The sequence below is a fragment of the Engystomops pustulosus genome, chromosome 9 (assembly GCF_040894005.1).
Source record: "Engystomops pustulosus chromosome 9, aEngPut4.maternal, whole genome shotgun sequence".
NCBI lineage: Eukaryota > Metazoa > Chordata > Amphibia > Anura > Leptodactylidae > Engystomops > Engystomops pustulosus.
Window position 1 is genome coordinate 35,490,569 of NC_092419.1, and position 15,014 is coordinate 35,505,582.

General features: G+C 40.9%; 1 protein-coding gene across 3 annotated transcripts in view; it reads right to left on the reverse strand.

Moving 5' to 3' along the window:
• Positions 1-15,014, reverse strand: part of ARHGEF6 (Rac/Cdc42 guanine nucleotide exchange factor 6) — a 91,550-nt gene that overhangs the window by 15,087 nt on the left and 61,449 nt on the right. For 2 of the 3 annotated variants that reach the window (XM_072125314.1, XM_072125315.1), the window contains exons 12-17: positions 14,564-14,710; positions 12,925-13,011; positions 11,574-11,652; positions 10,607-10,746; positions 9,091-9,246; positions 1,985-2,005 (exon numbers count right to left, since the gene is read on the reverse strand). In XM_072125314.1, coding sequence (XP_071981415.1) covers positions 1,985-2,005; positions 9,091-9,246; positions 10,607-10,746; positions 11,574-11,652; positions 12,925-13,011; positions 14,564-14,710 — 630 coding nt within the window. The remainder of the gene's footprint in view (positions 1-1,984; positions 2,006-9,090; positions 9,247-10,606; positions 10,747-11,573; positions 11,653-12,924; positions 13,012-14,563; positions 14,711-15,014) is intronic. The other variant, XM_072125313.1, reaches the window with a different exon arrangement.

Sequence of the window (15,014 nt, forward strand, 5' to 3'; positions counted from 1 at the left end):
CTACAGCCGTGTCCTGCTAAGAATACATATTCACTGTGTTCACCCTGACAAGCATAAGTAATCAATCGCTGCACCATCCTGCAGCTGCTGTGTATAAGTTATGCAGCTCGGGTTGATTAGTCCTGTCTAGACAGTTAAGTAATGTGTTTATGAATGGCAGCCAGTCTGCACCCAGCTTTCCCAAGATCCTGAATTGTATAATTGTTTTTGAACACTACTGCTCAGTTCAAGGATTAAACAAGATAAGTTTCTGCATCAGTATAGTTACAGCATTCTTAACGTATGTTTGGTTCATAATTCACAAAAACAAAATGGTAAATTTCCTTTTAAAGGGAGCATTCAGGGCCTACACTAAGAACTAAGGGGTCGGCTTCCAGTTCCATTCTTTGTTCATCAATGCTGAAACTCCACCAATATGAGTTTAATGACCTATCATTAGGATAGGTCATCCACATTTATGGCTCCGAGAGCCTCTTTAAATTATTTCTATATCGTCAAGACAAATCTTTTTTTATACCACTTTTATACCAACAACATTTTCGCTGTCTGGGTTATATGCATAAACTAAAGGGACATTAGTATACCCTTGGTATTTTAAATAAATAATTTGGATAAAAATCCCCCTTCAGAACAGGAATATTGAATTGACTTGCCACAAATGCCATAGTCTAAGGATAATGTGTTATCTTCCAGACCCAAGAATTGCAAAGCATTTGTAAAAGCAAACGTGATTTCTTACTCATGTAAGTAGCAATACACATTGTTAATGCAACATAAGGCAGAAATAAGCAAAGGCTGTCTGTAGACACAGCAATGGGACACCAGTGAAGCAGAGCCGTATTTGTATGCTTTTCCATGGAGACCATTTACTTGTACCTTACCACATCTTGAGAAAATCCACTTTACACATCACATATTCTTTTCCAATTAGGGAATTATTGATGGCGCAGTATTAAGACATTTTAGCAAAGAGCATGTATTATGTATGAAGGTCATCTTTGCCAAAAGGTCAGGCACATTTTTTAATACAATTGACAACTTTTCGTCACCGAGTATTTGCCCATAAAATCATTGAATTACCTGCAAATACAAGTCCCTGAGTCTTCCGCTTAAGATCTTTGAGATGGCCCTGAACCTAAAGGGATCGTCCCATAAAAAAAACATTTATCACCTATACACAGGTAATAAATGTGTGATCACAAAATCTTTGACCGTAGGGACCACCAGTATTCACTAGAACAGGGGATTTTAAATGAAGCATCAAGGCTCTTTCACCCCTCTTCTAAATTTAAAGGGAGTCTATCACCTGCCCCCTTGTATTATATTCTGCTGACAGCATGTTGTAAAGAAAAGTGCTATGTTTTCTAACCTAGCTTTATTATTTCTGTCCAGTATACCGTCTCTGAGAAATTCCCATTGTAATTGGTATGCTAATGAGGCCGTTGGTGCACCCGAGTCCCACCCTCCGTGCCTGTAGACTGCTATTACTGCTTGGACCGCCCCCTTCCCATCACATAAAAAAGAGAATTGTCTAATAAAAAGCACTTGAAGGAGAGGGAATTGGTAGAGTTTAGTAAAGCAGTGCTCAGGTGCACCAACTACCTCAGTAACAAACAGATTAAATTGGGGGGGGGGAATCACAACACAATTATCTGCTGCCAGCAGATAATAGTGCTTCGGGATAGTGGTTGACCTAACTTATTAGTTACTGATGGTCAAATAAATTTTTCACATGATAATTTAAATACATGAAAAAAAGAAAATTAAAGGATTTCAATGGGCGACTCAGGACCTTATATTCCCAGGTAAATTTTTGACTTTTTTTTTTTTTAAATAATCAGAATCTAACTTATTTAGCCTAGTTCTGCATGGACCACACTGTGATTGGTTGAGATTAAGACAGACAAAAGCAAGAAAACTAAAGGCAGGGGGGAGGGGGCAAAGCTTTTTAATTGCAGCAAAAACAATTTGGTTCTACCCTTACCTTTAAGATATAAGACATCCTCTAAAATAAATATGTAGAAAGAGAAAAGAATATATGTAAGAAGATAGCAGACTAAAATGGCAGCAATTTTTTATTCCAAGAAAAGTACGTAATGCTATAAGGAAACAGCTTTCGAGTGGGCTATACGTCACTCCACCGTCTTTCCTGTTCTTCCAGGGTGCGACACTGTCAAAATAACTTCACCTCATGCTTAGTAACCTTGTAGTAGAGAAGTTCTGTGCTAGGAACCTGGTAAAAGCTTTGTTGGATTATATGTTCTATTTTCACTTCTGCATTGAGTGATAACACACGTTGTCTTCTAAGGGAAGTAATTGGTCTGGTCAAGGGTTATTCCCAAATGGAGGAATATTGCCAGGGTATGCCATTCATTTATCATCAGTAGACATCTGGCCATCGGGACCATCTCTGATCTAGATAAAAAGTGCAACACTGGTGTAGCAATGCATCACTTTTAAAATGTATCCACGCAAAGTGGCTCGTAGGACTAGTAGGGGGGGGGGGGTGCTTTGGAATATGGAAATAAATTTTGTAATAAAATATCTCTTTCTTTGGCCCCGTGAACATAGGGATGTCCATAGGGTATAGGGGTAAATCTGTGAAGGGCCTAACTATACACTTTAAGTTGACCTGTAAGAGAACATCTAGGACAGTGATGGCTAACCTATGGCACTGGTGCCAGAGGTGGCACTCAGGGCCCTTTCTGTGGGCACTCAGGCCATCACCAGAGATGACTCCAGGTATCTTCCTGCAGTCCCAGACAGCCCAGGACTTGCTGTGCACAGAGCTATTATAAAGTGACAGCTCTACCTGGGACTATTTTCTGCTTTATTGGTGCCTCAGGGGCTGCTATCACTGAAAACTGTGACAGAGAAGGGAGTATAAATCACAAATTACATTTCTGTGTTGGCACTTTGTGATAAATAAGCGGGTCTTTGTTGTAGTTTGGGCACTCGGTCTCTTAAAGGTTCGCCATCACTGATCTAGGATATCCCTAATACAAGCGGTCCCCTACTTAAGGACACCCGACTTACAGACGACCCCTAGTTAAAGACGGACCCCTCTGCCCCCTTTGACCTCTGGTGAAGCTCTCTGGATGTTACTTTAGTCCTAGATTGCAATGACCAGCTGTAAGGCGTCTGTAATGAAGCTTTATTGATAATCCTTGGTCCCATTACAGCAAAAAAATGTGAAACTCCAATTGTCACTGGGGCAAAAAAAAAAAAAAATTGTCTAGAACTTCAAATTATACAATATACAGTTTCAAGTTACAAATTAAACTTAAAAACAAACCTATGGACCCTATCTTGTACGTAACCCAGGGACTGCCTGTATACCATTAACCCCTATAATGGAGAAGGAAGCTGTAGCTATCCAACCTGAAAAATTCTAATTATCCACCAAGTTGACCATTTTTGCATTTAGTTGAATCTTCAAAGCCAAGACTTTCTTTATTTCACCTAAATGGCCCAAAAGATATCTCCAGCAGTTAGGTTAAAGGGAAACTGACCTAATTTTTTTAGGGACCTAATTCTCACACTAAAGACAGGTTGCAAAAGCCCATTAGCTGTAGTCCCAGGTTCAAGTCCCGCCCAGGTCAACATCTGCAAAAAGTTTGCATGTTCTCTCCGTCTTTGCTTGGGTTTCCTCCGGGTCCTCTGGTTTCCTCCCACACTCCAAAACATACTGGTGGGTTGTTTAGATTGTGAGCCCAATTGGGGACAGAGACCAATTTGGCAAGCTCTGTGCATAATCTGTAGGCGCTATATAAATAAAGAATTATTATTATTACTCCTGCATTGTAAATATGCCTTTCTGCTTTCTCTAAGCATTTGTACTACAATATAATTGTGTGTTATAACCTATCTGGCTTCTTGACGGAATCCTCTGTGTAGTCCCAGGGGTTGGGCTTTGGTTTGAATGCATAAAAAAAAACACATGACCTGTCTGTGCTGCAGACTCCTCAGCTTTTAGCCCCCACCTTTGCTTTCCTGTACAGCTCCTCACTCCCCCACTAATGACCTCTGTGGCCTCTGTCCCTGCAAAGTAGCACAAAGGTGGGGGCCAAGAGCTGTGGAGTCCACAGCACAGACAGGTCACATGTTGTTTTTTTGAAATGCATCCAAACCAAAGCCCAACCTCTGGGACTACACAGTGGATTTTGTCAGGAAGCCAGGTAACTTAAAACAATTATATTGTAATGCAAATGCTTAGAGTAGACAGAAAGACATATTTGCAATCCAGCTGTAATGGGCTTCTGCAACCTCTCTTAAGTGAAAATGAGGTCCCTAGTGACAAGTTCCCTTGAAGTCTTCAATTTTTAATTAGTGTCTGGAGTACCAGATAGAGCCACATGCTTAAGGACTGCATTGCTGGCCCTGTATTCTGATGATCAGTGATGCTTTGGATGAGGGACCCCCACTGATAATACATACAATGTATTACCTATCCTATCCTAAGAAGAAGCTGTCAACAGATTGTAGTTATTGTATGTTCAATCTGCTATCTGCAAGTGAACATTAGTATATGACAAGAATCAGAAAAGTTGTCATGCTGCTCCCAAATACTCAAAAAATTATGACATTTTGACTTGATTATGAAATGAAGTAGAGGTTTGTGATACAAGGTGGAATGCCTTTGTTGCTTAAGCCATTCAGAAAGATGAGAAGATCAGCAGGGAAGGATCTCAACTACATATAACTTCACAAGATTTAGGAGATTCTCTTGAAGTAAAATGGTACCTCCCATATTCCTAGCAGAATAGGCAAGTGTCATGAACAAGTCTGTCTGGTAAAGCATTTACATACAGACAGCTCTTGCTTGTACATCCCTTGATTTTAAGAGGAAATAACAGTGTACTGGGAAATCACAGATATGGTCATTGATGCCCTAACAGTTATGAGATGTTGAGACCATAGCGCTTATGAGGCCTTAGTAGAACATTGGGACAATCACAGTCATTGGCCGTCCCCATTACGGAGGCACCATGGCCGTCCCCATTACGGAGGCACCATGGCCGTCCCCCTTACGGAGGCACCATGGCCGTCCCCATTACGGAGGCACCATGGCCGTCCCCATTACGGAGGCACCAGGGCCGTCACCATAACGGGGCCACCATGGCCGTCACCATAACGGGGCCACCATGGCCGTCACCATAACGGACGCACCATGGCCATCACCATAACGGACGCACCATGGCCATCACCATAACGGACGCACCATGGCCATCACCATAACGGACGCACCATGGCCATCACCATAACGGACGCACCATGGCCGTCAATACTAGTGAGGCACCATGTCTGTATCACAGATATGGTCATTGATGCCCTAACAGTTATGAGATGTTGAGACCATAGCGCTTATGAGGCCTTAGTAGAACATTGGGACAATCACAGTCATTGGCCGTCCCCATTACGGAGGCACCATGACGGTCACCATTACGGAGGCACCATGACGGTCACCATTACGGAGGCATTATGAGCATGACTATCATGGAGATATGATGGAGGGGTATTTAATAATAAGTTGAAACATTTTGATTTTGTTTAAAAAAAAAAAGTCCCAAATCAAAGATTTGTGTAATTTTTACCGGTAGCTGCTTAAAAATGTTAAAACAAGCAAGGTTTTTCCATGTGTATTCACCACATTTACCATCAAGCCTCTGTTTCGGTGAACTTGATGACCGAAATCTATACTGATTATGGGCTTGTCAAGATTCCTAGAAGCCTTGCCCCTCATTTAGGACAAGGTGTGTGGCTCACCATATATTAGGCTGCTTTACGAGTCTTGATAATTATCCTATTTTGTGTCTGCCGTTGTTTTGGAGCATTTGAATGCAAACCTATTGGTTGTCCCTGCTATAGGTGCAGTTATAGGGGCACTGCGGCATCTGATCTGCCATATATAACCTAATTTCTTGTGTAAGAATACGACATTTCAGTTTCTGTGATAGTAAAAACAGTAATTTGCTGACTAAGAAAGGGCACAAGGTTTGTGTCAACCTAAATCTGTTACACTGGTAACTAAGACGACAGAAAGGGGTTTGATGGTTTACCACTCGTGAAGAGAGACCCTCAAGAGGGTCCAGACCTGGCCTATACTTCCACTTGAAGGCTGCAGGTTTATAATAAGAGACAGGAAGTCTGACACTTTCCATAAAATCACATGTGCAAAGTTGTCAGCTTTTAAAACACACTCTAAGCAAAACTAAATGCGCGTCTCGGGTGACCTTCAAGCGCTTCCTGTTTTCTAGATGCACATACAGGCAGTCCCCGGGTTACATACAAGATAGGGTCTGGAGGTTTGTTCTTAAGTTGAATTTGTATGTAAGTCGAAACTGTATATTTTATAATGGAAGTTCTAGACAATTTTTTTTCTTTTGCCCCAGTGACAATTGGAGTTTCAACATTTTTGGTTTAATTGGACCAAGAATTATCAATAAAGCTTCATTACAGACATCTTACAGCTGATCATTGCTGCCAGGGAATATAGTAAAGCATCCAGAGAGCTTCACCAGAGGTCACAGTGGGCAGAGGGGTCCGTCTGTAACTATGGGTTGTCTGTAAGTCGGGTGTCCTTAAGTAGGGGACCGCCTGTATCCAGTAATAATATAATTCTCAACTTACCATAAAAATAATAATGAAACAGAAGCATAAATATGTATAAACAAATTTCCACAGCTGTATTGTTTCCGTAAAGTATCACACCCAAAGAGTTGACCAGATTATAAATACACATAATGTTGTATCATGTACAAGTCTGGACAGATCCCTGAATCGAGGTCATCAATGCAACTAGATATGAAGCCTAACGATTGGTATGGTTTTGTTGTCTATAAAGATTCTATTGCCTGGCACAGTGTTAACTTAAAGGGTTACTCTCATCTGGACATTCACATTTCATTGAATAAATCTCCTATATACACACATTTCTTCAGTTGGATGTTATTAAAAAAAATGTACCGCGGGAGGATAATTTCCCATAAATGTAGCCATGTTCTCCCTTAGAAACTAGATAGTTGCCGTTGGATACGACCACCTCTGCTGGAGTGATTGCACAAAGAAATGATTTTTTTACTGAATATGAAATGAGCAGGAGTTTTGGCATGTCCCACAGCCGCCCTGTGGTAATGAGAACTAAATCCAGGTGGTGAGGAAGGACTCAATATGTGGCTACCACTGCCAGGGTGTGGGAGTGGTCGTATCCAAGGACAGTTCTCTTGTTACTAAGGGACAACATGGCTATAATTATAGGACATCATCTTCATATACATAAATTTGTTGACTAACATATAATTGAAGAAATATTATGTATGGCAGATGAATTAAATGAAATGTAAATGCCCAGTTGGGAATACTCCTTTGACATGATAATATATATATAGAAGCAAGGCCTTCTCCACTGACATTACTTTTTGAATTTTGAAAAATTTCCACTACTAAATCTTGTAGAAAGTCTCCAGAGAAGATTGCAAGCTTCAGCAAGGGGTGACGAGCTTTGTATTAGAGCCTTACATCATACAGAGTAGAATGACCTAAAAACTCTGCTGGGTGTCATGTGAAGTTGTCCCAATAATGTTGCATATATATGCATTATATATAACATTATTGGGCCAACTTCACATGACACCCAGCAGAGTTTTTAGGTCATTCTACTCTGTATGATGTAAGGCTCTAATACAAAGCTTGTCACCCCTTGCTGAAGCTTGCAATCTTCTCTGGAGACTTTCTACAAGATTTAGTAGTGGAAATTTTTCAAAATTCAAAAAGTAATGTCAGTGGAGAAGGCCTTGCTTCCAGTCTCTATACTAGTTAACCCAAAATCTATTAGGCTAAATTCACACCTGCGTTTGTTCCATAATTAATTAGTAGAAATAGTGTACATAGCCATTTGTACATGGAAGCCTATGGGGAACCGAGAGTGAAACGGAAAACCTGAAATGAAAAGTGTAATGGAAAGCACTGACCCAGGTGTGAAAGGGGTCTAAGATCTCTGTGCAGCCAATCAAGATCTTCCACAAAAAACTTCTACAATCTTGCCATTGTTGACCATGTTTTGTACACTGTCATGCTAAAACCAAAAAAAACTCTTTCAGAAGAAGTTGGAGCCATAAAATTTCCTAAAACTCATGGAATGTTGTATGATCGAGATTTTGAGGCTATACCACAGAGAAATAATAACCCCATAGAATTATCCTTTTTCCTGCAAAAGGCAGGTAACGTTCTCCAGGAATTCACCAAACATAGATTCAACTCATGTATCAGACCCCCATTGTGCTTTATACCAGGGGTCCCTGCCACCAGGCCACAGCCCTACCCTGTGACCAAAAAGGTAAGGACTGATACTCACCTTTCCCTGTTTCCTCCATAGCAGTCTGCTTCTCTAGTCTGCCATGGCTGTGTACTAATGCTATCAGGCACAATGAGGTCATCACATAGCGCCTGCAGTCTTCATAGCCACGCACAGTCACAGCAGAGGAGAGGGGAGAAATTATGCGTGGGAAGACAGGGAAAACTTAGTATCAGACGATAAGCTATGGGCTAAAGAACATACGAAGTAAATGTCCCTCATCCATATTGTTGGGGAAAAGAGGCTTAGGATGATTGAATATGATTTAGCACAGAACTTTGCTAAGGAAATGTTACTCAATCATAAAGTTGGGGAAAAGAGGTTTAGGATGGTTGAATATGCTTTAAAATTCCTTTCCCCTCACCCGCTCTGAACCTAACTTGTAGTCCTTCAAGATATTATCAGAGCACTCTCAGTGGAACAGTGTTGTCTTCAGAACTTCCAGGTCGTGCCATTGCCTGCTTCTTTTTATTTTGTTGCGGCACTAGGGAGTCAGACTTTTTCTTTTCTGAACAGTAGCTACTTCAGATGTCATTCAGTAACTATTTCAGTGGCAAGTACCTAACACTTGTTTCACATAGTAATTATGGGGATTCTAGTCGGGGTGTTATAATTACTGTACTTTTGCAACACATTAAAATTATAATCACAAAACAAAATTAGAGAAACTGAAAACAAAAGTCGTCATGTTCAGCTACAGAAGTGTAAACTACTCTCACAGCGAGAAACTTTTATACCTCTTTATAGCCAAGCGCAGCAGATGGTCTAAGTGGAGGAGCTGGCCGGAGACAACTCAGGGTCCAGGTTTTATAGATTTTGGGAGGTTCCAGGGGGCCACGAGGAAGTACCGGAATTGTGTGGTGAGAAGGAGGTCGGGTCTTTCGATCTGTTACCTATGGCACGAAAAAAATATTTAAAAAAAAATCAACATAACATCTTGGTTAAATATGTGAATCATTGATATGGTACTCGAATTAGCCTTGTTAATTTTGAGAATATTGAGAAAGGACTAGGATGACCGTGTCTAGAAATCCTGCCTTCCATTTTACCTTTTTCTACCTATACCACTTCAAGTTACTGCAAATGGAGTTTCTGACAAGCTCTTGTAACTGGATTTAAGTTACCTAGCATGATAAACCAGGGATATTTGCTCTTAGATCAAGGTACCGTGACTGATGTTATCTTCTTTGGCCTTTCCAAAATCTAGTTTTTAAAAATCATGCTAATGAGCCTGAAACGCTCTTATCGGGTTACCAGAGCTCCTCCATGGTGTAGGTTCACAGGCTGTTACAAAGTGCTTGGAGCACTTCCCACCCCTCCCACTTCCTATGAAACGTCCTCTGCTGTAGTAAGATTACATAAACTAGAATAGTGTCTGAAGATAGACCACAGATGGGCTCTGGTAACACCCACAGGGGCCTTCAGGCTCATTAGCATATTTTTTTTCATTCATTTTAGAAGAAAGAGACCATGCATAACAAATATAAGAAGATTACCACAGCCACGGTGCCACAGTTTATTATGCTCGATTTTAATGGTAAATAACTTGGTGATCGTGGGGGGCTCAGTCATGAGATTCCCATGGATTACGAGAAGAGGTGTACGTTGTACCACCATTGTACACAAGTTGTGCATGCGCCCGCTGCTCTGTTCATCTCTATGGCATAAATGGAGATGGAATCACAGTACTCGCCTATCGCCATCAGCTCGATAGAGATGAACAAAACAGCCTGTGCATGTGTGGTTGGATGCTCTGGTCACTTTGGGTACAACAGGGGTCTAATGGATCCCTGGGGTTGCCACCACTAAGATCCCCATCCTGTGGATAGGGCCCAACTCCTTTAATGTTCCTCAAATCCTTCACATGTGCACACAGAGTTGGATTGGGGTTCAATTTATTCCTGGGGGCCACCCTTCATCTTCCCTGGGAAATAGACCCTCCTATGAATTAGGTTTTTTATTTGTGTCATCTCCGTGATCCGGTATTTGGCTAGAACTAGGGCTCACTGGAAGGAACACTGGTGGCACAATCGGACGCTGTATGCACATGGCCTACAAATAAAATTACATAAAACATTCCTTTCCCTCTTGTAGGCAAGTAAAAAGTGCTCAGCTATGGCTTCCAGGACATTGTTCCTAGTGTTAATGTATTTTATACTGAAACCTATGCAAGCATAAAGCTCACCAAATAAAAATTCGTTAAAATTTTTTTTAAAAATAAATAAATTAGGGGGTAGACATCTTACCACTTACCGAGTGACCTGGCCAGGATGGCGTCTTACACAATGAGGCATGAGAACCAGGAGACTTGGTTAGTCTGCACAGATGCTCAAGCCATTCCTGGCAGTCCTGGCTATTATTGCAGTAGACCACAATGCGTTCTATCATATGACCTAAACGGAAACGAAATACAATATATGAAGACATGCAAACAAGCACACATGGCTGGAACATAAAAATGGAGGCAAGGGGTATCCTGAGGAGAAAAATGAAAGGGGTTCTCCTCTATACTGCAACACCTTAAAGCGGTCATAGTGGGGGCATCAGTGGCGTAACTAGGAGAAGCAGGGCTCCATAGCAGATTTCTGAATGTGGCCCCACTTCTCACTTAAATATATAAATATCACATTCATATATACTCACATATTTATATACCTATATACATAAACATACAGCTCTTCATATACACACACAAATGTATACACTTTTACACACATTTATACACTCATACGCACACTTATAGAGCATATACACATCACATATACACACATACAGTGGCATATACAGACGTACAGCATATATACACACATAAAGTGTATACATACCATACACACATATACAGCATATATATGTTATATACATATTATACTGTACAATGTGCAGTATAATATATATATGCGCACATTCTCCATTCATTAGTGTTAGGTCGGATGACAGGGCCTCTTTACACCGTGGGCCCCATAGCGGCTGCAATGGCTACTACCATTGTAGTTACACCCCTATGTGTCATGACAGGAAGTTGAGTACTGTTTTATCTCCATTTATAAAACTGGAAAAACCCTTTAATGTCAATTTTGAAGTAAAAAAGTTTTGCTTGAAGTTTGATGAATTTGCTTTAAATACAGTCATTTGCCATCTCATATGCCATATACAGTCTACCACAGGTTCTCTAATAATGTATAAAATACATAACATCTTACATGGAGGAATGAGAACTCACCTGAAATCTCATAAGCATTGCTGCTTGTATCAGTCTCCTCCAGCTTCATCACGGACATACCCGTTAGTGGTAACCTTCCCTTAAAAACCAATATGGACGTAAGAAGATGAAGTAATCGTCTGATTACAGTGATTTAACCATAAAAAGACAATGGATCCTCTTTGTGGCACAACAGTAAGTGATGTTATACAATGGTTATAGTAAAAAGTCATCAGAATTTACACCAAAGATCCATGGAATTCTATCTTTGGTGCCTATAGCCCCATTGACACTGTTAGGTGGCGCAGTCGGGTTCGACCACCTAAGTTGACTGCCATGATCGGTGCCAGCACCGGCAACAGCAGCTGCCCTCAGGTGTCTGCTGTATAATACAGCGTAGACCCGCCACATATGGAGAAGGCTCGGTCTGTGAGCCCTCTCCATACTCCCCACAACCGATCGACTTATATTTACATTGAATGGACATGAAGGGTTTAAGGCCTCATGCTCACAAACTATTACCAACTGCCGCCAACTTACAGCTCCATTTACTTCTATTGTGCCTGCTTACAGTGCGGTGCAAGCCGGGAGTGTGCTAACTGCCTCCACCACAAAAGATAGGGCAGGTCCTATTCCCTCCGTCTGTGTGGTGGGGGTAGTCACCATGACATCGTCAAAGTCAGAAGGGACTCAAGCAACAGGACACAGCCCACTGCTTGTGGAACACAAAATCCACACATTTGTGTGCATGAGGCTCAAGACTTAGATATCCCTCAATTTGAGTGACATAGAATAATGCCTTATATTAATACGGGTGTGGCTACAAGACAATGGGTGTGGCTCTGAGAAAATGGGTGTGGTTTAAAAAACTATTTGTTTGCAAATTTCTTGTCTTGCACTGACGGATTACAGCCGAGTTCTAGCGAATACATCTATCCATCTATTCTATTTAAAGTGCCTTCGATGATATTCTTTATATCTTCTTTTTTAAAGATTTTAATCTACATAAAAGTTTAGGAAATTCTGGGACTCTACTTCAGACATTTTACTTGATGTAGTGTTGCCTTCATTGTTCCAATTTTTAGAACTGTTCTGCTATTGTTTATGGGGTCTGTCCTACGGAGCGCATGTATACAGGCTCATTAAACTCCACGTTCATGTATAAATCTTTATGATAAATTCTGTGCTATCGATGTGGGCTCCTCCAAGGACACTGCCCGGGAATACACCTATTAATATTCATGTGCGTCTGTCTCACGATCGCTATAGTTAAAGGCAACCTTTGGGTGTAACTGAAGCTGTGTGATCTGTAAAATGAGGCAATTATATTGTGGAAACACAAAGAATCAGCAAAGAACAATCTCTATAATACCTGATAAATGAAGCCGCTCATCCGTGGACTGGCAGACAGCGTTACAAGTGCGTTGGGAAACAACATAAAATAGCGTTCCTCTCTTTCCTTGATTAGAGAAGATGGATAACATACAATCAGTATCAGGAACACGCTCCGCACCACAGCGGCATACAAATCCCACAGAGACCGGACACACCAGGGAGATGCATCAATCTAAATTCTGGCTTAAGTGCACTGGAAGAATTACAATCGACATGGAAGGCAAATGTACAAAGTGTCTTGATATCTGATGACACAAATGACATATAATCCTCCTTCCTACCCACTAAATTTAATACAGTTTTCAGGTTAAAGGGGTTGTACCGATACATTAAGTTACTTTTAAGCATAAACTATTATGTCTAGTTCAACATTGCACCTGCTAAGCCAGATTTATCATTAAAAGGAACCTGTCATCAGCAATAGGCCTAATAAACCACTACCAGTATATTATCAAACAGTGTAACACCTTCTAGTTATTGTTTCTTTCATGGTCCAGTGTGATGGCACCATCCAGAAAATCAACTTTGAAGGGAGATGTTAATTGGTTCTGTAAAGACAAGGAGGAGGAGAGTTTAAACACTGAAGTCAAGGTGGGGAGCTACAAACGCCTCCTCCTATGTGATTGACATCATGTATTGGAGTTCAAAAGATCTGGTTAGTGATGTCTCTATATGCAGGACCATGAATTACAGTGAAGGGGCTTTCTGAGGAAGAGAGATCTTGACCTCAATGTTAAAATCTCCGCCTCCTTGACTTTATAAAACCAATTACATCTCCCTTCAAAGTTTATTTTCTGGATGATGCCACTATACTGGGTCATGAAAGAAGCACAATCTGGAAAGTGTTCAGTTGCTTGGTAAGATACTGGTAGTGGCATATTAGGCCAATTTCTGCCAACAGGTTCCCTTGAAGCACCCAACAGGTTATCACTTAAATTAAATCTACCATATAAATTCGGCATGATAAACCAGTGACACTTACTTACAGATCCAGGCACTGTGACTGTGGTAAACTACTTTTATTTGTTATCCATTAGCCTACTAAAATCAACTTTTACATTTATGCTGATGAGTCAGAAAGAATCTAGGGGCATTAAAAGAGCCCCTCCGTGCTGTAGCTTCACAGGCTATTACAATATCACTCCCTCCCCTCCCTCAGTACTTCACAGTCCCTCTACCTCATGAAATCTCAATGCAGCAGAGGAAGTTTCAGAACACATTGGGCTCCTGCACACTGTAACAGCCTGTGATTCTGCATCACAAAGGGGCTCTGGTAACATCCCTCAGTCCTTGTAATAAATTGCCAATTTGGTGTTACTAGTTAGGGATGTATATCTTCAAAGCCTAATACTGACCATGCGCAGGGCAAACTCTCTACTGGTAGCACTCAATGGTAAATTTACTCCGAAACATCAATTTAGAAAAATCAGAATTTTATTGTAATTATTGCAACAATTATTGTGTTATTAGTTAATTAATTGAAACCCAAAATAAAATTCTGAAATATAAGGAAATTAAAATTGATTAATTAATATTAGTTTATACCACTATAGTCTATGGGTGACAGAAGAGGGTCTAGTATTACTATTAGAGATACTAGTGTTACTGTTACGTACCTCACTTGCTCCATATTGTACCATAACTTGTGACATATACACAACACTTCCTAATGTCTTTATGTCTTCTCCTTCCCAACCCTGGATGGGCTCAGACAGGATCTGTAGCTCCAGTTGTTTCCTCTTCCTCAGTTCCTGACACTGGGTCTTTAACATGAAAGGATACAGAAAAGTTTTAATGAGCGTTAAACTACATAGTTCCAATAACTCAATTTTGGGTCGCCGACCGTCTAGCCCCCAAACTCATCTATGCTTATATGTTCTGCATTCCCGTTCGGGTTTGGGTGTGCCCCACATGGCCAGGGCATGTGTCCCCTTGGCCAATCACAGCCATGGCTAGTAGCTGTTGGAGCTAATAAGTCGGGGTCATGTGGGGCATACCCTAACCCCAACAGGAAGTTCGGATCCGCTCATTACACAGGATGAGTGGGTAAACCACATACAAAAATGA